The 26,174-nt window shown below is 54.0% G+C and overlaps 9 protein-coding genes across 10 annotated transcripts; 2 read left to right on the forward strand and 7 right to left on the reverse strand.

Annotated features, from left to right (window-relative positions):
• Window positions 1-3,138: 3,138 nt before the first annotated feature.
• LMH87_006603 (uncharacterized protein) lies at window positions 3,139-4,260 on the forward strand (the record flags this gene model as incomplete). Its single annotated transcript, XM_056204516.1, has 2 exons — window positions 3,139-3,247; window positions 3,329-4,260. The coding sequence occupies 2 exons, from the start codon at window positions 3,139-3,141 to the stop codon at window positions 4,258-4,260; spliced, it is 1,041 nt and encodes a 346-aa protein (XP_056059865.1).
• Window positions 4,261-4,671: 411 nt separating this feature from the next.
• On the reverse strand, window positions 4,672-5,911 carry LMH87_006604 (uncharacterized protein; the record flags this gene model as incomplete). The annotated part of the gene is made up of 8 exons (XM_056204517.1): window positions 4,672-4,788; window positions 4,853-4,915; window positions 4,980-5,067; window positions 5,132-5,147; window positions 5,216-5,247; window positions 5,309-5,407; window positions 5,748-5,777; window positions 5,850-5,911. 8 exons carry the CDS (start codon window positions 5,909-5,911, stop codon window positions 4,672-4,674), a joined length of 507 nt encoding a protein of 168 aa, XP_056059866.1.
• Window positions 5,912-6,358: 447 nt separating this feature from the next.
• LMH87_006605 (uncharacterized protein) lies at window positions 6,359-8,258 on the reverse strand (the record flags this gene model as incomplete). 2 transcript variants are annotated; one of them, XM_056204519.1, is made up of 5 exons in its annotated part: window positions 6,359-7,120; window positions 7,179-7,373; window positions 7,868-7,949; window positions 8,019-8,088; window positions 8,216-8,258. In XM_056204519.1, the coding sequence occupies 5 exons, from the start codon at window positions 8,256-8,258 to the stop codon at window positions 6,359-6,361; spliced, it is 1,152 nt and encodes a 383-aa protein (XP_056059868.1). The 2 variants fall into 2 exon arrangements, with proteins under 2 accessions (XP_056059868.1, XP_056059867.1); XM_056204518.1 differs by lacking the exon at window positions 8,019-8,088 and having other exon boundaries at window positions 8,089-8,258.
• A 1,179-nt stretch (window positions 8,259-9,437) lies between these two features.
• LMH87_006606 (uncharacterized protein) lies at window positions 9,438-10,855 on the forward strand (the record flags this gene model as incomplete). The annotated part of the gene is made up of 4 exons (XM_056204520.1): window positions 9,438-9,460; window positions 9,583-9,798; window positions 9,871-10,672; window positions 10,742-10,855. The coding sequence occupies 4 exons, from the start codon at window positions 9,438-9,440 to the stop codon at window positions 10,853-10,855; spliced, it is 1,155 nt and encodes a 384-aa protein (XP_056059869.1).
• Window positions 10,856-11,254: 399 nt separating this feature from the next.
• Window positions 11,255-12,152, reverse strand: LMH87_006607 (uncharacterized protein; the record flags this gene model as incomplete). The annotated part of the gene is made up of 2 exons (XM_056204521.1): window positions 11,255-11,648; window positions 11,710-12,152. 2 exons carry the CDS (start codon window positions 12,150-12,152, stop codon window positions 11,255-11,257), a joined length of 837 nt encoding a protein of 278 aa, XP_056059870.1.
• An 881-nt stretch (window positions 12,153-13,033) lies between these two features.
• On the reverse strand, window positions 13,034-14,728 carry LMH87_006608 (uncharacterized protein; the record flags this gene model as incomplete). Its single annotated transcript, XM_056204522.1, has 3 exons — window positions 13,034-13,671; window positions 13,728-14,562; window positions 14,648-14,728. 3 exons carry the CDS (start codon window positions 14,726-14,728, stop codon window positions 13,034-13,036), a joined length of 1,554 nt encoding a protein of 517 aa, XP_056059871.1.
• Window positions 14,729-17,422: 2,694 nt separating this feature from the next.
• Window positions 17,423-18,043, reverse strand: LMH87_006609 (uncharacterized protein; the record flags this gene model as incomplete). The annotated part of the gene is made up of 1 exon (XM_056204523.1): window positions 17,423-18,043. One exon carries the CDS (start codon window positions 18,041-18,043, stop codon window positions 17,423-17,425), a length of 621 nt encoding a protein of 206 aa, XP_056059872.1.
• Window positions 18,044-18,354: 311 nt separating this feature from the next.
• Window positions 18,355-21,570, reverse strand: LMH87_006610 (uncharacterized protein; the record flags this gene model as incomplete). The annotated part of the gene is made up of 1 exon (XM_056204524.1): window positions 18,355-21,570. The coding sequence occupies one exon, from the start codon at window positions 21,568-21,570 to the stop codon at window positions 18,355-18,357; it is 3,216 nt and encodes a 1,071-aa protein (XP_056059873.1).
• A 1,003-nt stretch (window positions 21,571-22,573) lies between these two features.
• Window positions 22,574-23,823, reverse strand: LMH87_006611 (uncharacterized protein; the record flags this gene model as incomplete). Its single annotated transcript, XM_056204525.1, has 2 exons — window positions 22,574-23,363; window positions 23,417-23,823. 2 exons carry the CDS (start codon window positions 23,821-23,823, stop codon window positions 22,574-22,576), a joined length of 1,197 nt encoding a protein of 398 aa, XP_056059874.1.
• Window positions 23,824-26,174: the final 2,351 nt, after the last annotated feature.

Below are 26,174 nucleotides of genomic sequence, written 5' to 3' on the forward strand. Positions count from 1 at the left end.
GGGCCAACCAAGTTCAAGACTGGTTCTCAGAGTGGTTGGTTACGAGAGGACGCCGTTTTTTTTGTGAAAAGTCGCTTTTTCCCCCCTCGTCTGCAAGCACCAACTCTACCAGTAGTGACGTGGTGGGAGTCGTCATCCAGCCCCGGCCCATTTGAGGCTGAAACGGCAGAAGCGCACGGCACGACGGGCAGACAGGGACAACGGCAGATTGATCATGATACAAGTCGCAATGCCTAGATGACAGCTTGGTGAAACTCGCCAGCATGTTTTCGTCCTCCGTTTTTTTCTCGTGCTTTGCTTGAGAACGCCACCTGTTTAGTATCATTGCCGGTCAGTCGGCGGCCTTCTGCCAAGCGCACCTATTTATGACAGCGAAGCAGGCTAGAGCTGCACGATTGATCGCGTGCTTGTAATTTGCTCGGTTGGCCTGGCGTGCTGGAAGCGGGATGCGACGCTGCACTAATTTTTTCGGTTTTTGGTAGGCGGACATTTGACAAGGGTCTGGACTCTTCTACCTCGCGTGGCCGGGTCAACCAACTGGAAAGAGGAGCAAGCCACCAGCTCTTCCAGCGGCGGCGGCGGCGGGGAGGAGGTTGTGCGCCGCTAGCAGGGGAAGCTAACTAGTTACTTTGTTAGAGCGGATAGTCTGATGTAGGACGTTGAGTTGAAACTTGAGGGAGGTGACCGGGGCGAGGCTAGAGCGGGTCGATGGTTATTTCAGTCCGACATCTTTTTACTGGGTAGCTGCTTTGAGGTGGTTTCCACCGAGCAGCGCAAGAATCGAGGAGCTCTGTCGTGTTTGCTACTTGTCGAGAATTCTGTTCCGTGGGCTGCTGTGCCTGAACTCACGAGTCAGAGGTTGCTGATACATCACAAAGGACACGGAACGGCGAGGCTGCGGGAGCGCCCAGCGAGGACAAGGGACATGGTTCGAGAAGGCGCTTGGCTGGGATGGAGTTGAGGTTCTTCGAAGACGCTGTGGAGACCAACGACAATGATGGCTTTTTTCTTCATTTACCAGTACGAAGGCGGCTTTTGTGTGCTGAGCAGGTAATAGTTGCTGAGTAAATTCCCGAGGCCGAATCCCAGCACTTGATAGCAAGATGTGGCGGGGCTAGAATGCAGCCTGGTGGCGCGGACCAGCATTGACAGCACAGTTAGTGGGCAGGTGCTTGGTTAGCTGCAGCTGCAGAGTTGAAGCATAAATTTTGATTCGCCTTTGGCGGTCGTGTGATTATGCGAGAGGCGAGAAGGATGAGCTTGTTTTGCCATGGCTAGTACCTGCAAACGCGGGGTCGGTGGCCGAGGGGATGTGAGCATGCACATCATAGCGGTCGTGTCAAGTAAACGCAAGCACGGAGAACCGCATATCTTTTGAGAAAGATCCTGCGCAGGAGGAAAAGCGAAGGTCAACCGAGAGTTTTTGGCCGCAGCGATCGTCGAGAGAGTTTGATCGGCGCCAACGCAAGCAAGCGGGCGACGAGCTGGTTGGCTTAGCCGGGACGGTGAGGGGGAGACGCGCGGGATGCCCTGTGAGCACTAGTGGTGCGCCGGAGCACATGCTACTCTTGGGCTTTCTGTCATGCTGTATCTGTAGCGCAAGACGATCCGTAGATAGCACGTAGAACAGTTATGTTGGTTATCAAGCGATGGTGTGTGAATGGACGATGCGGATGCATGTGTACGTGTAGCTTGCTCGAAGAGGTCTGCCGGGCGAGTAATGACAGCCAACGGATAAGCTAGCAGCAGCCACCAGCGATGTAGGGTGTAACGTACACACACACACACACACACACACATGCAACTCGGCGGTGATATCAGATACTGGTACTCGGTGCTTGTTCTATCTGTGTGATGTCAGAATGCAGCAGAGGTGCATGTAGTTGCTGGTGTGCACTTGTCTCTACCAAAGCGTAATGCTGATATCTTTGCCGCAAATCATGCTGCAGTAGGAAATCCAAGGCCAACCCACGTCTTGCCGTGCCCCGGCCGCCACTGAAGCCCTCCACTGAAAGCCCACCGTAGTGACGCCACCAGAGCCTGTCAGTCTGCTCCATACTGGGCCGCGAAATAAGGGGACCTCCGGAATGGCACAGTGGATAACTAGGATTTTTCATTTTGGTTTATTTTATTTTTAATATCCTCCTGTTGTTAGCGTGCAAAAAGAAACGACGGCCCAACTAACAAGCCACCTGCTCCGTGCTGTGCATCATCAACCGGACCAACCAGGGCGGCTGGTTGGTCAACGCCCGAGCAACGGCCGCCACTCGTAAGAAACGAACGCTTTTTTATGTTCTGACTTCTCAGCGTTATTAATGTGAGTATGGAGCATTTTGTGTGCATTGCTTGCGTGTCTTGAAAGGGCTCGACATGTCCTCTTCTGCCGCACCCGGGCTTCCTGCACCGTGCCAGCACTGTGCACCGCAGCAACAGTCTTGACCAATGCAAAGCCTATCCCTTTTTCCTTTTTTTCTTTTTTTTCCTTCCCCTGAAGGAAGCTGCATCTCGGCCAAATCTCCAGATCTTCTCTCGGCCGTGCCTCCATCTGGCTTGTTGCACCGTCAGCTAAGACACGTCCCCTGCCGTCTTATGGGTCGTCTGCTCCCCTCCCGTTGGACGTTGGCCCAGCCTACCAGTACCTACCTACCTACTTAGCCTGTGATTGCACTAGGAAAACAGCTGTACCAAGTACCAACCACACCACACCACCAGCTTTTTTTTTCTCTTCTTCTTCGCCCACCACCCAACCGCACACTTCCGACCAACCATCCCTCTCAAACATTCTTGGGCCTTGCTTTTTTTTTCTTCTTCTCTTTTCTTCACTTCAACGACCCTAATTCTATCGATACCCTTTATTGCACTGCTATCGGTGAAAACCTACACTGTTGGACTTGTTGCCCCGAGTCCCCCTGCTACTACTGCTGCTCGCCTCGTGCAGATTATGATACCCTTGTTTCGAATCGCTACAGACAAAACGGACACCTCCCGTCTCGCTTCTGCCTTCACCTTGGAACCCTGGCAATAACAACAACAAACATATATTCACTTTTATTTATACCCCATCTTTTCTACATCTCGCTTCCTCTTGTTGTCCGATTTCCCATCTACCCCATTCCCCCACAGCCATACACGCCCAACATGGAAGACAGAGGGACCCCAAGGGTCCGCGAGCTCGACCTGCGCGAATGCAAAGTCAGCTCTACTGTTGACAATATCAACGTTGTGAGAGGTCTTAAGTGCAGTGCCGGTAAGTTTCTACAGGCTATATACTTCAACCGAGCTCGACAGCGGTCCGCCTCCCTCCAACAGTCGACTAACAGCGCCCTAGCCTTCTTCACTTTCCTACGAGCCAACCTCGCCCTGAGCTCCTCCATGATTGCCTCGCCTGCGAGCACACCTCAGCTTGACCCGTTCAGTCCTCCCGCAAGCTCGAATCCTCTCGAAGTCACAGCTCCAGCACCGGCCGCTGCTCCAACCACGATACCCTCCAAGCCAGCGTCGAGCTCCAGCGGTGCTGCGCTCGAGCTCGTGCCCCTCGAAGACATTCCCGAGCTGTCACTCGACCCTCTCCGGACCGAAGACGAGCAAAAGGAAGGCCTCAAGCTCCTCGCCGACACCGTGGCCGGCATGCGCACGCCCGCCACCGTCACCGTCATGTCCCACCCGAGCTGCCTCGTGCCCTTTACCACCTTTCTCTCCATCATCTACTACACGCGCTACACCATCCCGGGCCACTTCAAGGTCACCGCCTGCTGCACGTACGGTTCCGTCATTGTCTACATCTTTCTAATATGGTGCATGGCCCGGCCCTACAAGACGTTTGCCAAGGACATCAACCGCGCCTGGCTGGACGAGGAGGGGCCCAACCGCGACATCATGGTCGGCGCCCGCGGCAAGGACAACAAGCTCGCCGGCGTCCTCGTCCTGCGCCTCAGCCCCAAACTCGTGCCCACCGGGGGGCGCCGCCGCACCCGCAGCCTGTCCTTCAAGGGCGGTCGGGGTCTCATTCGGGCCTGGGCGGTCCGCCGCAAGTGCCGCGGCCGCGGCGTCGGCAAGGAGCTGCTCCAGGAGGCGGTGCGCATCACCAGGGAGCGCTGCGGCAAAGATGCCGATGTTGGCTTCGTGCAGGACCACGCCCACAGCCGGCTGATCTTCCACAACATGTTCAACGGCTTCTTCCACAAGGTCGAGATTGGCGCCGACAAGGCGCTGCGTGCGGCGGTCAGTGAATGGTCCGTGACGAAGAAGAAGAGGAAATGAACGACGACACACATTTTGGATATGGATTTACTTGTTTATATGTGGACACATATATTGTCTTGGATACTGCATGATACCCAGCATAGCATGAATTGAGCTTGCCTTTCTCTATTTACTTTTGACCAACGCAATGTGGATGGGAAGGTGCTGTATTCCTATATCGTGTACCTTCTTTGGTAGTATTGTGCTATGCAAGTGACAACGTGTAGCATCTGAAGCCAGTATTATACGCAACAGGTCGTTGCTGCAAAAGTCTCGAGCGGGTAAAAATGCAAAACACTGCCAATGTTTCTGACCTCATTCCTATCCAGCCAGCCGACTTCTCTTGCAATCTTTAAAATGTAACACTTTGTGCGCAAACAGTCGGGGTATCTTTTATTCTCTCACAGTTCGCAAACAGTCCGACTTCTTCTAGTGCCTCAGCACAATCTGCTTGTGGCGGCGGTGAGCCTTGTCCACAACCAGGTGGCCCATCGCGGGGTCAAATCCGTACAACGTTCTGCCCATCTTTTGTAGGGCATAGAGAACCTGTGGCCAGAATCACGTTAGTCAAAGGTTCATTCGCATGGAAAGCGTCTTGGGGAACTCGTGCGTCTTGCGTGGTGACAGTTTTTGCCTTTCTGTGATCGACATAGATGCAGCAAATCTTCAGGATCTGGTATTTGAAGATTGTCAGTAACGTTTCAAGTATCATTCTTTCCATTCTGATTCTCGTGTACCTCGGTCAGATGATCGTTCAAGACCTTGCGAGTCTCTTCGTAAATAGTGGCCGACATCCTTTTGACACCACCACGGCGAGCGAGACGTCTAAAGTACGCAAAGGTTAGCAACATTTCATATATCGTGTTGGCATGCCAATCGTCAAACGTACCGAATCGCAGGCCGAGCTATAGTAAAGAGCCATTGTTAGAGCCACAGAGCCTCGGAAGATGAATCTTAGATAGGTACCACATACTGACCCCGTAAACTGCATCTTTGACGATCTTTCTATAAAGTAGTTCCAAATTAGCAGCGTGTTGAAAACTCACGAACGCTTCCAATAACCTACCGCGAGCGTTGGGCTCCAATGGTCTTGCCAGCAACTCCCTTTCTCAGTTGCTGGGGGCCACCACGAGCCGTTTGTTGAGCAAAGATTTTATCATCGTGACTCGTTGCTCTTTTTGAATGTTTTCTTGTTGCTTCGTAGGTGACTGAGAGCTCGGAGTTCCAACAAAATGCAGCGCTAGAGGGTTCGAGCTCGAGATGATGGTGGGTGGGTATGGAAGCTATCGTCAACAAAATGAGGAACAGAGTCGAAGCCGCGCGCTCCTTTCAAGGTGTCTTTGAGGCAGAAGAGTGTGCCGCGATGCAGATTCGTATTTCAAAGATGCTGAGAATTAAATAAATCAAACAGATATCATGCACAAGAGAAAGGGACTGGCAAAGTTTCCACGTGATGGCGCGAGTGAATGTGTAGACATCTGAATCGCAAGTGAGCACGGCCTCACATCAGTGCAAAGCTGGACTGCTGCCTGATTCTTTGTGACGTGGCATCAAATCATGTCAGAGCTTTTCAGATTATAACGTGGATAGTCGTATCTATTGCGTACACTGTGGGCAAATACCCAGCACTCTTTGAAGTGGTTTGGAGTCTTCCCGATCTCGTCATCATAGTCCGTTCCGAATCATGTTTTAAAAACAAGAAAATGAGAAACACAGCAAAATCCCTGCAATCCTTACTCCGTTTTGTTTGCCTGTAATCCATGTCAAGTGAGCCTCGCCGAGCCCTTGTTGACTTTTTATCCGCCCGTCGGTTTGGTTGTCATCTCCCGTCATGACAAGTCCGTCATCATGGTATATACTACTCCCCCTTCCCTGACGCCAAAGAATCCCGCACATTTTCGCTATATTAGAACACTGGCCTTGTGAGAGAAACAAATGCAGTTCCGCAAGGCCATAGAAAGAAAGAAAAGCAAGAGCACTAGTAAAACAGTAGAGGCGCTGATGTAGCCCGGCCCCAGAATACAGACTTGAGCATCTGCCAGAGGTATGATAGACTGCCGTCTGAGAGAGACATATGGTCGCAGAGTAGAGTGATGTATGAAAGTGTTGAATATACTCATGCGGAAGCCTCGAGAGCCTCAACAGCCCCAGGCGCGGGCGCATGCTCCTCGGTTGTCTCCCCGAGAGCCTCTGTGGTAGGCTCTTCAGCATTTTCGGGGATAAATTCCTCCGTAGCGTCACTTGTAGGTTCTGCAGCGGCTGATTCCACGCGAGACTTCTTAGTTGGACGCTCTGCCTCTTCGCCAGCTGCTTCCTTGGCGGCCTTGAGCTCCAGCTCCATTTCGTCTAAGCGACGCTTCAAGTTGTTTTCGCGTCTATGACTGTCTTCCAACTGGTCGCGAAGCTGCCCTTCGCTAAATTGAGTGTTTTCCAGTAGCGTGCGCAGTTGGCTCTGCTCAGCTCCGGCCAGCTCTTGTCCATGTCTGGCGGCAGCCTCTTGTTGTTCCAGCTGGCTTAGTCGGCCGCGGAAGAGCTCGTTGATCACTTCCAGCTCGCTGACACGGGTCTTGAGGCTTGAATTGTGCGCAATGAGTTGCTCTTGCGTTTGAGGTCCGTCAGAACCACGGTCTCCGCTCAGCGGCGACCCATTGTGAGCGTCACCGTTGTAACCAGAAACAGCCTGCTGGTATGTCGCATCATCCACCATGAACGACGATAGGGAGTTGTTGTACATCGAGGGGGTGCCATTACGCGAAAGCGCTGAGTCGAGTCCGTCGGTTCCGTTGGCCTTGGAGCGGCGCATAGCCTCGGCGGCTTGGGCTGCGGCATGCTCAGCACCATTCGCATCGCCAACCATTCCGAAGCCTTGGGCTTGATGCTAGAAGAATTCATTAGTATTCACGTCGCCGGCGCATCGTGATTAGATCGGCGCATACCTTTTTCTTTGATACCAAATCAGGGCGCATAGTCTTTACGCGATTACGGCTCTTAATAACATCTGTCTTCAAAGAGGCAGGGCGCGGGCGGCCATGTAGCTTGAGAAAGAGACCACATGCGTTGCATAGGACAGAGCCAAACTCGTCGCGACGCCATAAAGGCGTACGTGAGGTGCCGCAGTTTTGGCACGTAGGCTGCGAGGAAGCGTTAGTTGCCATCATTGTGCCGGTTTGTATCTGCGATTCTGGTGTCGCGATAGGAGCAGGCAGGCCCGATATAGTATGTTGATATACTATCAGGACCACGATAAGGCAGGCTGGATAAAAAAGTTGTCTCTTGCGTTGTCACTGATAAGCCAGATAACCAGAAAAAAATTTGATCCACCATCGGGTCGACGTGGTTTATCTGGCTCAAAATGGACTAGGGCAAGCTGTTATCAGTCCCTTCGCGGCCTAGCGCGAGAACAGGACGGGATTGATGCACGTGATTGCGCCTTATCCAGGGAGAGAACCATCAGCAGTCTCCATTGAGACGCCGCTGATTGGCCCAGCAGGGGTGCAAGTTTTTTGGGCTCTCGGGAACGCGATAGCGATAAAGGGGATAGGCGTGTGGTTTGCAGGGGATGCGACGAGACAGATAGCAACGGGAATAAAGCGTATCAGATGTAATAAATGAAAGATAGACTTACCATACCTCCCGGTCCGCCACTAGTAGCGGCGGGAGAGCCCTCCATGTGCATGGCCGGCGGAGGCTGGGGCATTGAAGTATCTCTATAGATAAAGAGTCAGCGCACTTGCAATCGCACAGTGTTATCGCAAAGAGTGACATGCGATGCTGACCGTCGGGACAGATAGCCAGCATTGTCAACCCCAGCTCCGTAGCCCAATCGATAGACGGGGCCAAACATACCTTGATACTGGGGAAGATGCCGCAGTGCCGTTGGCATGGCTTGTGGCCAGCGACGCGATGTTGGAAAAGGTCTGCTGAGCTAAGGATGTTGACTCTGGAGTAGACGTCGAGCTGGGTCGCGATACACCGTCTGCCGCAGTCGCTGGGAAGGTTTGCGCATCAGCCTCCATTGTGTCGTTCTTTGGGCAGGTAGCTGGGTGGGCGCAAGCCACTGTCTCGATGATCGGCCGCGTAGTCACTTGGACAGCCAGCCGAGCTGCAACAAGCGTCTTGGAGATATGGCGATGTTTTCGCGATGGTCGGATTATTTATCGAATGAGTAGCACGGCGAAACGTTCGGGTGCGTTTTCCCAGGCCGTGTCGAGGAATGGCTTTCGCGCAGGTCGCTGTCGCAATGCAGTGAGAGAACGAAAACAGGGATGCGATGCAAGTCGAGGGACCACGGGGTGGACAGAGGCATTAGATAGTCGCGAAATCGATTGGAACCTCGTAAAGCGGCGTGTTCGAGGTAGATGGGGGAGAACGGAGGCTAGTGAAAAAAAGAGCTCAGGACTCAAGGGGAAAAGGCGGTGATACGACAAGCAAGCGCGCAAGGGTAAATCTTTGCATGGGCGGAAGCATGAGGTGGCAGCCGAGAATTGGCTTGGGCAGATGGACTTGTGAAATGGCAGTGGTTGAACCAAAGCGCCGCATCGCGCGCCTCATTGGGTGGCGCGCCAGCCACTGGGTCGTGGGGCTAATTACAGAAGCCCGGCCTACCCTGGAGCAGCACGCCGATTTTATGAAGGTTAGTTGACGTGGTAATCGGAAGCGCATGAGTTTCGAGTCCGTAACGTTTTCGGTATATTCACCAGCTGTCAATTGCAATCGATAACTTTCCCAGTCTCGAGGTTGCCGTGACGCTCGTCTGAGCCACGACTCGTTTTGAAGATGCCTTCGGATGCACCACCTTGGATGACAGCTCCGCTACGTCACTCCTGCGTACGTTAAAGCAGGCAGCTTCGGCAGCACGCGCAGAGCAACAAAACTGTCCCCAAGTTATCCCACTAGAAGTTCCAAATCGAAAAATAACAACATTTCTTCATTCCCATTCCCAAAACTCAAATCCCACGCTTCCGCTGGACCTAGAGCTTGCCATCGCGCCCAAAACCGCCACCCCACCACACCCACTCTTCCTGGGCTGCCCCTCTGCCAGCTGCAGCGGTGTGAAAGTAAGTACAGCGGCTACTACCGACTGGGTCGATCTAGATTTGACAGAAAGATCCTTTCTTCCTTTCTTCAACTCCTTCCTTTGCTCTACGCGCTCCAACTCCCTACTCTCCCTTTTTGCCCCATCCTACAACACAACCATGTTCAACTGGGTTCAGCAGCAGTAAGTCACACGCGGGCATCCCTGCCTCTCACCCAACACCCACTTCCCCTCCCGAAGCTTGGGCTCTGAAAGCCTCGTACGTGTGAGAACGACACTGACCACGGGAACAACTTTATCTGCAGGATCGCCAATGTCGCCGGCACGCAAGAGCCCATCTACGGCCCTTCCGCCATCCGATCGGTGGCTGAAGAAGCCAAAGAGACTCCCTACACCGAAATCGGCCGCGACGATCTGAAGTGGCAAGAGATGGAATGGACCAACGTCGAGACGCAGACCTTTTACTTCTTCTCCGACGAGGGCAGACTCGGAATGGCGCAGGTTATTTACAGCAACGTTGCGTAAGAGAGAACAATGAACCCAGCCTGCTTCCACCCATCGCCTATTTACTAATATTCGCCACCAAAAAACAGCGGCATCCGCAAGACGTGCCAGTTCAACTCGAAAATATTTTCACTCGACGAATCGAAGCCTCACCTGTGGTCATCCACGCCGCTCAACAACTTTGAAGTCAGCGAGGACAAGGCGTCCTTTTACGCCGACGACTGCGCGCTCGAGCTGTCCGAGGACGGCAACTCGTATACCATCAAGAGCCTCAACGACCAGCGCGCCATTGTCAACATCAAAGTCACCAAGACGGGGCAGGGCTTCCAGGGCGGCAAGACGGGCACCAGCAGCTACGGCACCGATCCCAAAGAGCCATGGGGCTGGATGCGCCACGCCTTTTGGCCGCGCTGTGCCGTCGAGGGCACCATCACCACCGAGGAGGGCCCTATTGACTTCAAGGGCCGTGGACTCTACAGCTACGCCCTCATGGGCATGAAGCCGCACCACGCCGCCGCTCGCTGGAGCTTCCTCAACTTCCAGGGCCCCAATCACTCGGCCATCATGATGCAGTTCATCACCCCGCCCTCGTATGGCTGCACCGTCGTCAACGTCGGCGGCGTCGCGGCCGACAGCGGCATTGTCGGCGCAGGCTGCGACAACACCGTCACGCACACGGCCGTCGAGGCCGACCCGGAGAGCGGCTGGCCCGCCCCCACCAACGTCACATTTGCCTGGAGCGTCAAGGACAAGGACGGCAACCCGGTCGAGGCCGAGGTTGACGCCGCGCTGGGAAAGCGTCTGGACCGTGTTGACGTCATGGCCGAGGTCCCCGCGTTTGTCAAGCGCATTGTCGCTGGTGCTGTTGGAACCAAGCCCTACATCTACCAGGTATGTCGACACTTTTATTTATTTATCTTGATTTTATGCGTGTGAATTGTTCGCTAATTATGGATGCAGTACGGCGGCAAGGCTACGCTGAAGCTCAAGGTTGGTGGCAAGGAAATTACCGAGGAGGGTCAGATCTTCAGCGAGGCCACCTTCATCTCGGACCTCGAGACACCATCCGAGTAAGCAATTACATTGTTTTTAGTCAAAGTTTGGATACCGCTTGTTCTTCCTTCTTTTTAATACGCTCGCACGAACTTAATCAATGGGCAACTGGGTTACAACACAATGGCATTGGATATGAGATTGGTCTCACAGCTTACGTTATGACGCCTTTCTTCGTAAGAAACAGCTCACATATTATACACCCTTTTAATACACTCCGCATTTTTATATGACAAATGCTCGTTTGAGAACCCCAGAGCCAAGTGATGGTAGTGATGTATTTTATATATCATAGTGATGGAGCGGTATTTCTAAAAATGCAACTCTCCAAATCGACGCCGCCCAGTCTTTTTAAAAAGACTCTTTCGTTTCGCGTATATATTCGTCTTGTATTGGTACACAAGAACCAGAGTAAATTGGTCACTGATTCTTCTTGTCTTTTGCAGCAGACTTGTCCTCCGACAGCTTACCGGGCGACGAGGTGGCGCCCGTTTCTTGCTTCTTGTGCTCCTCTTTTTTGAGCTCCTCCTCAATCTGCCAGACGGCTCTGTCCAGCTCCGTTTCCAGCTCGGGAATCTCCAGCGTGTCCGTGCAGGTGCGGATTTGCGTATGCGTCAGCAGGATCTCCTCCTTGGCCGTGGCGCCCTTGTTCTTGGCGGCAGGCGATTGCGCATACACCAGGTCGAGCGCCTTGGACGGCGAGGGAACCAGGAGCTTGTTCGAAATCAGCCACTGTATGTGTTTGCCACCGGCGATGGCGCGCCAGTTGGAAAAGGCGCGGTACACGAGGTAGAAGAATGGCAAGTTGGGTATTCTGATTTTGCCCACGTCAGTGCTGTGCGCGCGCGAGCGTTGTGCCTGATCCTGAAACTTACACTGGAACGAGCGCAAAAGGGATGGTAATCGGCATCCCGACAAAGCACCACATCATCTGCCTGCGGTGAATCGCCTCCCTCTCCGTCGCGAGCTTCTGCGCCAGGGACTCGACCTGCGCGCCTGGGATGACGGACTCGGGAAAGACGACCTCGACCTTGCCGTCGCCCGTGAGCTCCTCGGCGCGGCGCCGCGCCGACAGCGGCGGCACCGACTTGAGGCCCCATTCCTCAAAGGGGATGCGGCGAAAGGCATGGTTGCCGTAGTCGACGACCTTGCGCTGCCAGCCCTTTTCCTTCTTCTCCCAGCCGGCCCATGTGCGGGCGGCAAAGGCGACGCCCTTGTCGAGGAGCGAGGCGGCGCTCTGGTCCTTTGTGGTGACGCTGAGGCGCTGCGCGTAGAGTAGCGTGCGCCGCGTCGAGACGGGCACGAGGAAGAGGCGCATGGTTGCGAACTCGCCGGGGGTCGTTTATGGATCGAGGACGCAGGGAACCCGCGCAGAAGTGACGATGGATTCGAAGCAGTATTTTGTTCGCCGCGCAATGCCGTGTGGTTGCGCAGAGTGCCTCCTCGGAAGGGAAGCTCTATCGTAGCTTGAACCGTGGGTGAGCCTCGAATATCGGTTGGGGATTGCTGTTGTTGCAGCCGTCCGTTTACTGCGCCATTGTAACAAGGGTCGAGATGTATTCTATATCCAAATAAAACAAAGCAAGCTAGGAACCCGCGGCGAAACAAGCAGCCACTCCTGACCAAGGTGGAAGAGAAGCAGAAAAGTGAAGGACCGGAGGAAAGTCTACGTAATGGAACACCAAACCATAAATTTTCTAGCTTCTTTGGAACTGGGCTCTTCTGCCTTGGCCGCCTGCCAAGGGATCGACTAGACGGCGGGTCGTGGGACACACGCCCAGCAGGGGCGGCAGCCCAAGCAGCCATTCCCTGGCGCACATGGGCCTGACGAGCGGCCTCAGTGAACGATTCACTGTATCAGGTATTCCGTCAAGGCTTTAAGCTCCAAGTACTGCATTTCCAACTCAATGAAGGCGCATTACGGCCGCCGGAGATTTTATTTACTGGCTTTATTGAGTGTTCCACGTGGAGCTTGCATCGCATTGCAGGCGGAAATGCGAACAGGCTGACCACTGTAATCGAGGCTCTGCTATTGGCCTCAATGAATTGACTGGCAGGTGGGCATTGACGATTGTGGCTCCGGACAGCAATAACTTGGCATTCGTTAATTTACAATTGAGCTACACTAACTAGTCTCACTTTTACCATGCAACTGCTCCATTTTGAATCCTACAACAGACAATAACTGTCGGCGGCCATTTACAGGGCCACCATCGCTGAGGCCACCAGCGCCACCAGTGATGCCACAGAAGCCACAACGCCATAGCCAGGAGCACCGACCGTGGCACCCGCGTTCTTGTTGGACGAGTTGCTGCTACTGTTGCTGCCGGAGCTGGGCGCCAGCTTGGAGCAGTCCGTCTTGCCCGAGCCCTTCTGGGTCGTGGCGTTTCCGCCAAAAGAGCACGAGTCCGAGGCGTCCGAGTGCTTCGAGTGGTACGCGCCGAGGACAATGGCCAGCTTCTGCTCGTCGGAGCACATGCTGTAGACGCCGTACTTGCCCGTGGAAGGGTCGCCGTTGATGCCGGCGCACACGGCTGCGTCGGCGCAGGTGTAGTTGAAGATGACGCCATAGGCAGACTTGTCGAGGTTGCTGATGGGGACGCAGGTGGACGCGTTGGCGGCGCATTCGCAGGCGGCCTCGTTGGGCGTGGGAGGGAGCGTGCTGCCCTCGGCCTCCCAGGTAGAGTTGACCGTGGGGCATGAGGCAGCCTTCCCGGAGGGGCTGTAGCTGGACATGGAGACGCCCTGGGGGTCAATGTCCTTCATGGCCTTTTCGAGAGTGGCAAAGTCGTCGAGCTTGGTAACGGTGCTGTCGCCATCGGAAGCCTTGACAAGACCTGGAGTGGTATTAGTGACAAGAAGACATTGTAAGCTACCTAGACAGTAGACATACCGTAATCGTTCTCCTCCTCGAAATACTCGTAGACGATACCACCACTCAGAACGTCAGTCATGTTCTTGGTGTACAGAGCACCAGTTTCCTGCCACTCGCGCTTGGCGGCACCGCCAGGCTTGTTGCAGCCGTACTCGGCAAAGAAAGCAGGGACAGAGTAAGACTGGAAAAAGTCAAGAATGCGGTTGTAGCCCGAGGTCTCAAAGGTAGAATCGCCGCACCACTCGTACACGTTGTATCCGTAAAAGTCGACGGCGGTTGACGCGTCGCCGCAGTTCATGTACTCGGCAATCGTGTTGCGCAGGTCCGAGGAGTCGTCGGCAGCGTAACCGATTCCGGTATGGTAGCCCTTGTCCTTGACGTACTGCTTCATGTCACGGACAGCAGCCTTGACATAGGCAGAGGCACCCGTTGTGGTGTTGCTGTTGGTGACCTCGTTGCCGACAAAGAAGCCCGCGACGTTGGGGTACTTGGCCATGGTGTCGACAACGCTCTGGAAGAACTTGAAGAGGTCGATATTCCACTGAGGGTCGGCGCGGTTGATGGAGATGGTGGGGTTTCCCAGGTCGGCAATGACATAGATGCCCGCGTCGGCAAGCATCTGCATACAATCATCGTGGTTGCCGGTGGGGTCGACGCCGTAGGTACGGATGAGGTTGGTGTTGAGAGACACCAGGTTGGGAATGTCGCGCTCGCAGTTGGACTTGCTCACGAGAGAGTCGATAAAGGTGGCGTTGCTCTTGGGGGCGTCGCTGCCACCAGCCGAGGAGTCTTGCTGGTAGGCAATGCCGCGAATGATGAATTGCGTGCCATTGGGGTAGAAGAATTTGGATCCCTGCAACAGGAAAAAGATGTTAGATTGGCGATTGTCGCGCTGCTATCCATGCAGTCCTGGGGAACCCTGCAAAACTGGAGCGTACCTTGATTTGGAGCGAGGGCACGTCGGCAGCCATGGCGCCAGCGGCAGCCAGGGTGGCGATCAAAGTCTTGGCAGAGACCATTTTTGCGATTTTCGGGCGATGTTGGGCTGTAATTGTAAAAAAGAGGAATCAGACGAATGCGACGTGCAATGCAAAAACAATTGTCAGCCTGATTTCGACACGCGGTGCGTCCAAGGCTTGTAGCGTGCAGATCAGCAAACCGAAAATCAGGTCTGCAGCAGAATTGCAAACGCAGGTGGCAAGACGAGGGTAACCGGGGTCGACAGCGGCACAGCACTTTTGAATGCTGGCGTGGAAGAACGAACGATCTGAGTGAGCGAAGTGAAATAGACGAATTAGAATTAACGCGACCGATGAAGAAACGAGCGAACGTTTAGCCGTTGATCCAGCGAAGCAAACGAGTCCGGCGAGGCTGTAGGATTTGCACGACTACAACAATGGGAAAGGCGACGCGATGCGCCGACGTGGGACCGTCGACATATTTATTTGTCCCCATTTACGACACAAAGGCCATGCACCAGTGGCAACCAGGCTAAAAATTGCAAAAATAGACTGGCCGGCGAATCTTCAGGCACAACTAGCCTACCGGCGGGCGCCACGCCAGCGGCGAAGGGTTGATGGCAGGCCGACTTATCCGTTGTCACCGTCTGGAGCCTGGTCCTTCACCCTTGGGTTAAAAGCAGCGGCAGATCGCTAGTTCGCAGCAGACGTCCGTCTACACAGCGATGCCGTGGGGCGGGGTTGGAGCATGCCGGCTTGGCAACCTTGGCTTGCGTCACCCCGGATAGTCGGCATGGGCGTCGCCGCTTTTGCGAGGCTCAAATTTCCCCTCCTCGCAAGGCAACGCGCTGTTCAGGCACAGGCAGAGAGCCTTTTCCCGTGGTGCTGACTGCATGTGTCCGAGCCTGCTGCAGATATGTAAAATCCGTCATAGCCACTCATGACTCGATTGACCACCCTGCACGTCGCACCACAGCAACAGAACCCTCCGAAACACACACACAAAATCGCATTCCTGACCTGCTCTCCATCTCCGCTGAGCTTAAACCACACGCGCGCTTCTCGTTTTTAAGCCAGTGACCGAATCGAGTTTTCTTTGTGTTTTCTTTGTGTTTTCTTCTTCTTCTTCTTCTTCTTCGATACTGCATTCGAACCCCGTACCCAATTACGTCCGCCTCACTTCGCCGTCGCCTTGGTCCATTTAGCCCTCATCCGCCAGCAACCCAATTGCCATGTGTGCCTGCCCACGCGCCATAGTCTCCGTCTGCGCTATCTGAACTCGGTGCCCGCGACGCCGGCGCAAAGTCGGCGACCGTTGCAGTCCTCCAGGGAGCCAATGATGGACAGATAATTCCTGCGGATGTAGGAGACGATTTTGAGCGCCGGATATTCGATGTCGTCGGACTCGCTGTCACTCATGTGCGCGATCGAGTCCGGTACAACGTGCCCAGCGCCGGCAAGCCATCCGTGTACCGGCTGCGCAAGTCTTTCGTAACATCGAGAGCTTCGTAATGGTTGTATTGCCCGGCAAGTTGTAGAATGGAACACCACTGCGCGGAACTAATCCATGGACACCGCCAGCGGGCCTTTGCTTGGTATCCTCTGAGCCGTAGCCTCCAGGGCAGGTAACATTCAGTGCCATGCCGTTCTTGTACACAAAGACTTTGCAGTCGACGTCGGGGACAGGTCTTGTCTTGAACGGACCTCACTGTGCCGTTGGCTTTTTGTAGACACTTGCCGACCCGAGGCTGATAAAGGACTGCACGACATGGGCGCGCCCACCACTCACATACAGCTGGCGGCGATTGACTTACACCACAGTGCTGGGCAAGCCAGCTATCCGCTACCAAGGACCCTGCGTTTCTTTCGTGGCAGTTTAAAGCGACTCAGGGGTTACAAAACTGCATCAATGATAGCCATGATTAAATGCAATGTCATTTATATGGCAGGACAATTCACCTGCCGAGTATCTAATAATTTGCACCTCCAAAAAACGTCGTTTAATGAGGTTCTCTATCTTAATATGTAGAATAATAGCTCAGCTCATATCAACAAGTTCGGGCGGATGGTTTAGTGGTATAATACTCCCTTAGCATCTCATCCAACGTGAAGATCCCGCTTGGGAGTGGTCCGGGGTTCGATTCCCCGTCTGTCCAACATAGGTGGTTTGAATCCACCATTCCTTTTTGTCTTTTTTGGTCCATGGCTGGCCGACCCACTTGAATCTATTGCTGCGCCGTCCTTTTTTCTCAACTTATATTTTTCCAAGATTTAAATGCCTTTGGCCATATTTTTTTTTTGGTTTACTTGGCTATCGGATAGCATTATCTGAATTAATTTTGTCCCTAAAGCTGACTTCGTGACGGCCGCTGCAACAGGAAGGCTGTACAAGCCTTGTTGCCCTGCATGTTCAAACCTGCCTTCCGAGCTAGACGGCGCAAGAGTGTACCAGTGGTGTCTGGAGTGTTCGGCAAAGTTCTGCTTCTTGTGAGATTCTAGCTTTTGGCTGCCCCGAGTTTAGGCGTGAACCGACGAAGGCCATGGACAAGGACTGCTGCAGTGGGTTGAACAAGGGCTGCATCGAGGCTGTACCAATCGCCGGCTCATGCTCCGTCAACAGTGCCCGGGCTCTCACGACGATATACTACCTAATGCTTTAGAGTATTGGACGTCACATGTAACAATTTTGAAAAACACGGGAAAGTTCGTCATACCCCGGCTCAGGAGCTAATTGCCTTGCGACACGAAATATTCTTACATTGTTCTCTTGCGAACCCTCTTGGCGCTGGGAGAGGGGACGTCTGTTGGTGTTGATGCACCATTCGACTTTCTCTCCGGATCAGTCTTTCTTCTACTCAATATGCTCTTGATCTCGGGATTCCGCCGTATAAACCCTTGTATCCAGTTCTTGCCCAGCGGCGCCACGTCACCGTTGAATACCCTCTTGGCGCTTGGAGAGGGAATGTCAATCGATGCGACGTTTGACTTTCTCTTCAGACCCGTCCTCTTTCCACTCAGAATTCTCTTGGCCTCCGGATTTCTCTGCATGAACCCCTCTACCCAGTTCTTGCCGATGGGCTCCTCGTCGCCGTTATTTCGAGCCATCCTCCCAGCCACCTCTCGGATCTGACCATGTGTCAGCTCGTGCCCAACAGTATCCTCGATTATCATCCAGCCGCAGAGGCGCTCCTCCAGAACGCTCGAAAGGCGCTGGAGCGGCTGAAAGGCCTCCTCTCTCGACGTTCCCCCTTGCAGCCGCTTGCTCAGTGTTGACCGAGGGACTGCCCAGCGCTTCGCGCATTCGGCCTGGCTCTTGCCACTAATGACATCTTGAATGGCATTTTGAAGGTCTTGTTCTGTATATTGACGATCCATGATGGGCCGTGGGATAAAATGGCCGGATAATGACTATGGCTCGAAAACTGCGGTTGCCGCAATGTTGTTGTGATGTGGTTGACCAACGCGTTGCGTGCTCCGACAGGGGTGGCCAGCGACTTACTTCCCCTTGTTGCAGCGCTTCTCGCCCAGCAGAGTAGCGCGCCAATCACTCTGTCATTGGCGTTCCCTACGCGAGTAGCTAACAGCCACCGTTCTCACAAACATCATTCATTCTTTGCCATGTTTGGGGTATTGGGGTATTAGGATGTGATTATGATTCTAGCAGTGAAGTGTACATGTAAAGAAGTTTATGCTGGTTTTTTAATTTCCTCTGGCGCCGGACTCTTCCTTCCAGACGCCGCGCCTTTGCCCACAATCTTTTCCGTCCACGTCCAGGACGACGGGCTCAGCGTACTATCCGTCTTGCTGCCGCCCTCCTTCTTGTCCTCGGCGGTGGCCGGTTCAGCCGGTTCAGCGTCGCTGGTTTCGTCACTGTCGACCCAATCGCGTTCGCTCCACGTTACGGATGAAGCGCCGCCGTTGGCATGTGAGGGAGAGTCGCCACCTTCGCCGTCGGGCGTTATTATCGGCGGAAGCGCCTTGACTGCATCGCGCGACTCTGCGCTATCATCGGCTTCATCGTCGATGATCAGCGTAGCTTTTAGCTCCTCAGTCAAGTGCTTTGTCTCGCAGCCGTGTACATCGGGTGGCTGATTGGCGTCCAAGGCACGTTCGCCTAGGTGATCATCCTGCGTTGTCATGCGTGCAATGACAGAGTCGCTAAAGTGCACGTCAACCATGTGCTTTACAACTGGCCATCCATAGGCATTGGCAAACATGCGGCGCACGATAATGTTGTTGTGGGCGTCAGGCTCGAGCTTGACAAGGACTTTGCGCCAGGCGAGGCCCTTGTGATATCCTCGCGCAATCTTTTCCTCTACTCGCATGCCCGATCCGTCTACAACTTCGTCAGGCTGCTTGTCGGGGCCGGTATTGATGGTATCATCGTATTCTTTGGCAGAAGCCATGGAATCTTCGTGGTTGACCGTCGGGTATGGCGAAGATGAGCCGCTCTCCGCCGACTTTTGCGGCTGAGACGACTTGAACGTCTTACGCATGAGTGAGGATGTATTGCGACGCTTGAGAGGCGGTGGAGGAATGTCAGAGGCCTGATACACCCTGTCATGGAAGATAGTTCTCGGTCGCTTGGACGGATCGACCAAGAAGTCGACATCGGGCATCTTGGGATTTAGAAGATCCCCAGCCGATTCGAAAAAGGTCGTCTTGGGAGGTGCCATCATCCCACTAACCCCGCCAGAGTCAAAATCATGACCGGCCGTTGCTTTTGTGGATTTGGATACATCCGATGTGCTGGAGTTTGGAGTTTCCGACTGCGAATCAAACTTAACGGTTTGCGCTCGTCCCATCATTTTTATTTGCTTTTTAGACAGTGTATCAGGTTTCGGCGGATCGCTGCTCCTAAACATGTTGAAAAACCCAGAAAATGGGCTTTGTATAGACGACGCGTTGGATGACTCTCGAGGGTGACTCCCTTCACTAAACGGCGTCGGCACAGACCGCAGACTGGCTTTGTCGTCCTCGTCCATGGTCTGATCGTCCGGCTGTGGCACCTGGAGCGCATTTTCCCCGGGGGTAGTAGCTCCAGACTCCTGGCCCGTCTCAACAGCAAACTGATGCTTCGCTTTGGCAGTTGACATGCTCGAGCCTGTCAGTTCAGCCCAGCCAAAACCAACCACAGTCTCAACGAGGCCAGCATCTCGACGCGCCTTTTCAACACGGTCTAGACCTTGCCAATCCAAGAATAGGAGGCAACTTGTTCTCAGCGGGACAATACCATCATTGACAACATTTGAATATGTCGTTCTATTTCTGAATTTCTTCAGCGCAGTGTGAGCAGGACCCGTTGGCAAAATACGCAACAAGGGTTTCGAGTCAGGCTGGCTTTCGCCATAGACAGTCTTATGCGCTGATTCACCAAGACTGCCGACAATGGCACCCCAGCCATTCCGGGCAATTGTGGGAGCTCTCCAGGTCAACCCCAAGTCCTTGCCTGTTCGACCTACGAGACCGAAATCCAAGGCAAATTTGACATAGACAGGGTTCTCGTTGCTCAGGCCGAGGAATGGAGAGGCTAGGGCAATGAAATTGACTGGACGAATAAGGTCAAAAAACTTGGGGGAGTGCTTTTGGATATATGCAACGGCATAGGTTTGTACGAGGCCACCAAGTGAGTGTCCGACGAAACTGATGCTGGATATCGTATAGGGTCGGACATGTTTACTTCTGCGCGCTGTCGTGTCTTCGGATATTTTGCTGTGTTTGTGGGATTGCTTGAATATGTGCTGCTTGAGCAAGTCCTCGTTGTCGAAGTGCCTAATCAGCGTTTCACCGGCAGCTTTGCCGATGGGGACAAACGGCTGATCGGGGTAGGTAATAGCTAGAACATATCGGGCAAGTCGTTTCCCGAGATACTTGATTCCTTTCTCCGTTTTGGTCGCATTGCCAGAGTACCCGCGAACGACAATCTCTTCGTCGTCGTCATCATCGAAGTCGACGGGCTGCCCAGCCTCGGCCCTTTCCTTTTGCCGCCTGGCTCTAGCGTCAATTTTTGCTTGCTTTGCTGCCGCGTCGATGGCTTCTTTCATGTACAGCATGTCTGCGCCAAGATTACTATGTAAGCCATGCGTAAGCAGAACTAGGTGAACCTTTTTCTGCTTGCGCACGGGTTCGTCTTCGGCCGCTTCAGAATCGTCTGTCTTGACCATGCTTTCAACGGGCTTGTCCGCGCCCTTGTTTTGTCGAGCGCGCTTGTCGCCCAGGTCGTCCCAGCCTGGTAGACGAGGCGTGTTCCAAAGTGTCGCCGTGTCTTCGACTTTGAGCTTCACAGCGCGAGAGAAGATACCTTGAGGCTGTGCTGGGTGGTGGCCATCCTTGGCACCGATGCTTTGCTGATGATCGGTCAACTTACCGGGCTGCATGTTCTGGTTGTCTTGACCGAACGAGCCTGAGGCTTGGTTTAGATTGAGAGACTTCTGGTCACGCCCAACCACAACTTCGTAGCCAACAGCAGCGGAAGTGGAGAAGATGACCTGAGAGGTAATTTCGATGACCCAACTGGCGCACTCAGCATTATGGATAGAATCTTTGCCGAAAGCGCTGCCGTTTCCACCAATACCGGCCGACTGTCTTATGTCGTCGGGGACGATGAGCTCGCACTCCCAAGAGCCACCGGCCTTGACCATGGGCTCGAATTCTGGGACGCCATATCGCCGGGGGTCGGGGAACGTTTCGTTGGGCACGAATTTCGCAGGATAGGCAGCGACGGAGAGGGTATAAGGACCGTGGACGAAAGCGGCGCGCAGGGCTATGGCCGAGGTGTTGCGGATGCGGACATATAGCTTCTCGGGCGAGGGTAGGATGCGATCCTGGGACGGAGTGTAGGTGACAGTGTAGCGAATGACCTCGCCAATTTTGACGCTGCCAACCTGGTGGAGGAGAAGCATGGCCTCGGCGCGGGAGACCGCGAGGCCGCGAGGCAGCAGAGCTGGGAGCTGGGAGCTGGGAGCTGGGAGCTGGGGTATGAGATTTGAATCGAGGGTTCGATGGAGGCTGAGTGGTGTCGTTGCAGCGGGCTGCTTGGCACGTGCGTGCTGCAGATGGAGATGGGGTGCTATCGGAGGCGGTGCTGTAGCATCATCTCTGGATGAAAAGGGATCTGGCAGTTGTAGAGTTGTAGAGGATATCTGGGTGCTTCTTCTGACGGATAGGAAAGCGTACAGGAAATAGAATCAGAGCCGGGTAAAGTTGCAAACGAGAGGAGATGGTGACGGACAAAGAGGACCGAGGGGCAAAGACACGGATGAAACGGGCCCGTGACTGGAGGTGTTATCGCAGGTGCAGGCGGTTGTTGTTGCAGGGCATTCCGGGCGCCTCGCGAGCTGGACCAGTGGATAAACTGCTCTAACAATAGCATTGAGACGCTATAATTACAGCGGCCACCTCGCTGTGGTCACCAAGAGTCCACTGAACTGAGGCCTCCGCCCCTACAGATTACAGCAATTTGACCCAAGCCGGCCCCAACGGCTAGTCGTCTTCGAATCACACCGAAATGGCCATCATGACGTAACATTAACGACGCCCAAGATCCCGCGGTTCCGAACAATTCACCACTTCACGCTCAACACAAGATCAGTGACAAGCATGGTCGTTGTCCTGCCAAAGAGCAACACGAAAATCTCATATTTGAACAAAACGCAAAAAAACAAACAAAACAATGCTCATTACCTGCCAATATGTATACCTATCCTGCTGTGATATAGCGGTTCCTATCTAAATGTACATATCCCCAGGCCTTCTGTACCCGGCAATCCTCTCATAACTTATGCCATAGCTGCTCGCTCATGAATGCGCAACACCGATGCAATGCGTATGCAGTCGTCAATCGTTAAACATGCAAGTTAAATCCAAAGTTCGTATCTCGTCATCAGTCTAATTGGCTGTCGCATCTCAGACGTGCCCAATTACAGACTCTCCGTCTGGTACCCCCGGCTCGACATAGCCCCTCCATTCTGCCACCCGACCCATGCCCCGATCTTTGCCGTTCAAGCCGGCCAACGCGGAGCCCCGGGGTGGCTCGGCGCTGGCGCGGCGTCCTCGACTCGGTGCGTGCATGGCTGCTTCGTCCTCGTATCGTCGCGAGGTGCGCGCGGGAACGATGCGCTCCGACCGCGATCGTTGTGGCGCTCGATGATAATCTCTCTCGTCTACTGGGTGCTGGCGCCCAGAAGAGTCGCGTCGCGATGGCAAGTCGTCGTGCCCTATCGAGTATCGCAAAGGAGGCGCCACCGGAGAAGGCTGCCGGCCGCCGCGGCTTCGCGTCGAGCTTTGGCGCTCCAGGAAGCTAGACCCGTAGCCCCTGGCCCGATTGACATCCGAGACGTATCCGGCACCCCGGTCAAATGAAGGGGGCGGCCGAGACGGGAGTGGACCGTGATCTCTTCTGTAGCTCTCGTTCATGTGGTGTCCTGCCGCGTTGCCGAGACCTGTAATGTTTCCTATACCTCCCATCACGTCGTAGTCCTCGCCGTTTTCCATGCTCCTTGCCACGACTCTGTCGCGGAGCTCCTGTAAGCGACGCAAGCGCATCTCCTCTGTGTAAGTTTGCGGGTGCTGCCCAGGATGCCCTGGTATGTTCATGGGCAAATGATCGGCACCCATGGCGTTGTGGTTGAACCACGGGCAATTGCAAGTTTTCCATTTTTTGGCACATATCATGCAGAATTCCGCACCACATCGACTATGAATTGTTAGCAGTCCGGTACAACTGTCTAATTTGTCAGGTCAACTCACCAAGTCATATGGTTGCACCCCTCCCTCAGTTCAACCATGGCTTTGCATCGATGGCATCGCTTCCAACCCGCATCGGCGGCCTGGTCGAGAAACTTGGCCGTATCCTCATCACTCGGACATACCGCTGATGAGTGGTATTTACCACCACAGGACCCGCAAACTTTAGTCTTGCAGCGACCGCAGCGCGCTACTTTGCGGCCATTTTCTCTGCGAATCGAGTCTGGCATGATCCACTCGCCACATTTTCGTGATGGGCAGTATAGCCGGTTGCGTGTGTTGTACTCGGAGAATTTGCGATTCCACGTCTTTTTGAAGCTAGAATCGAAAAGCCGATCCACACACTGGAGTGGAATATGTTCTTGGCTGCAGCAGCGAGGCGGCATGTGCTGCGGATCGTCAATCGACATCTTGAATATACGTCGAAGACAGGAGTTGCACATTCGATGTCCGCAATTCAGATCTGCGCCCCTTGACGGTGTTATGTCTTCCATACACGCGACGCAAGAAACAGGTCTGGTAGGCTTTTCTGACCGCGATCGCCTTTCTCGCCTGGGCGACTTTTCCGGGGATGGCGCACGACTTGAAGATCCACCCCCAAACCACCGACTGAACCGACTCGTCGATCTGCTTCTCCTGGAGGAAGTCGAGTCCCTGCGCGAGGGACCCGAGACATAGACAACTTCTGCAGCCTCTCTTTGACTTCGGGAGGATATGGGTGGTCGTGAATTGTCGATGATGTGAGACGCATGATGCCGACTCTTTCTCGACGACTCACTCCGTTCTGGGGTCCTCGAAGAGCCCGGCCTGCCATATGAGTCGCGATCACTCATGGACCGTCGCTGCCTCTCGACGTCCTCGGCGCTGATGTAGCGCTCTCGCTCTCGCTCTCGCTCTCTCGAACGATACCGCCTGTCATCTTCAAATGAGGTCGGGTAGTCGTATACTGAGCCACGGCGTGATGAAGAATAGGTAGCAGGCCGATCTGAATAATCTCGTGCTCGGCCCCTGTCGTCATCATAGTAGGATGACCTCGAATACGGATCTGATGGTTCTCGAATTATTCGAGCAGGCATGATCCTGGGCGTGGCGTGTGAATGTCATGAACATGTGGCGGGCAGCCTATTTGATGCAGAGGATAAATTGGCTGCTCTGTGGCAAATGCAGAGACCTCAGGCGTTCGCTATATGGACACTGAGGCGGGAATATGTGCTGCTTTCAGCCTGATGTGAGGGATGCTTTTCACTGCCCAAAAACAACGGCACAAAAGCCACACTCTAGTGCTCGTCCAGTAGTGTGTCACCGCTGGGCACACAATCACTCCAGCAGTGGCGTTGTACGGTGGCTATGCGAGAAATGGTTGCGCAGCTGTGACGCAAAAGGGCGGAAAAATGAGAAGAAATGCTGCATGTATTTAACGCGACAGGTTTTCCGAACTGAGTTTGAAATATGTCGGCGGGAGCTTTGCGAGGTGTGTAGCAGCCGATGCAGATAGTAATGCAGTACGGTCTGCCCAGCCACGTCGGAATCGCAAGGAAGACGGGAAACGGGATTGACCGCTATAACGCGAGCTGACAGATGATTAGATCTGCTGGGCACACGTTAGACTCGTGTGCTGCGGCAGCAAACTTGCTGACAGTGCCTGCGCCACCGATGGTCGGACAGGCTGCGATGCGAACAAAAAGGGTCCTTGTTGCTCCGCCTGATGCTGGAAGACCGAGCGAGTCGCACAAAGACGATACGATGAACAAAGCACAAGAGGCTCCAAAATAAAGGAAAATCATGCAGACAAGAACAAAAAAACCGGAATTAAAGGAGAAAAATGTTGCCCGGCGCTTATGCTGGTCGATGCCCAGGTCATAAAAGTCGGTGGTTGGCTCTGAGAACTTGGCCTATGCGTCACGTGGCTGGGGTCCAGCGAGATGCACCACCACCACCAGGCGAGAGGATGAGGACAACGGCCAAAACCTGCCAAAAAAAAAAAACCACCAGCGGACAACGCAGAAGCGCTAACGATGGGACCAGCCGCTCACAGTGGCCCCTGGCGGGAGGGAGGGACCGGGGGTGTGGTGTGGTGGCAGGGCCATTGACGTCGTTGCGGAAAAAGGGACCAGCTGGAGCGAGCGGCATGTGGTCCCTGGCTGGATCGCCTGGGCAAACCCAACTCGGAGGAGATAGGACGAGGGGAAAAGACTAGCGACGAGGCCCCAAGCCCCCGAGCGACGAAAAAGCCATGCCATGGGCGTCATGTGTGGTGAGTGTATGCATGCCTGACCACGCCACTGGACCGAGAAATGGACAGACGTCACGCTGTCTGAGGGATATTAGTTTATTCTATGCTATATCCCCCAGACTTGGAATTCCAAATTTATAGACTAAAACATGGAAGCCTCTGAATGCCGCCTCACAGGTGTCTGGCCTGCTGGAATCACATGTGGCTGAGACACGCGATGCTACATGACGTCGTTGGATTAGGCATCGCATAGATGCCACTTGCAAGTCGAGGTAAAAATAGGCGACGAAATGAACATCACTTCCGGAAGAAACAGCCCGGGTCTATCGGCCGAAGCTTTCCAAGACAAAAGGTAGTCTCGGCTATCTACTTTGCACGTTGCCTCTCATTCCTCTTCAGTCGAATTCTCCCCTCTTTCCGTTCTCATATACGGAGTACATGTAAGAGCGCTACCAAAAATTGGCTCATTTCTGTCACCCGCATACCGCAGCGCCTCTCGAGGCCCGTATGATTTCAGAACAGCTAAGC

Source organism: Akanthomyces muscarius, chromosome 1 (genome assembly GCF_028009165.1).
Source record: "Akanthomyces muscarius strain Ve6 chromosome 1, whole genome shotgun sequence".
NCBI lineage: Eukaryota > Fungi > Ascomycota > Sordariomycetes > Hypocreales > Cordycipitaceae > Akanthomyces > Akanthomyces muscarius.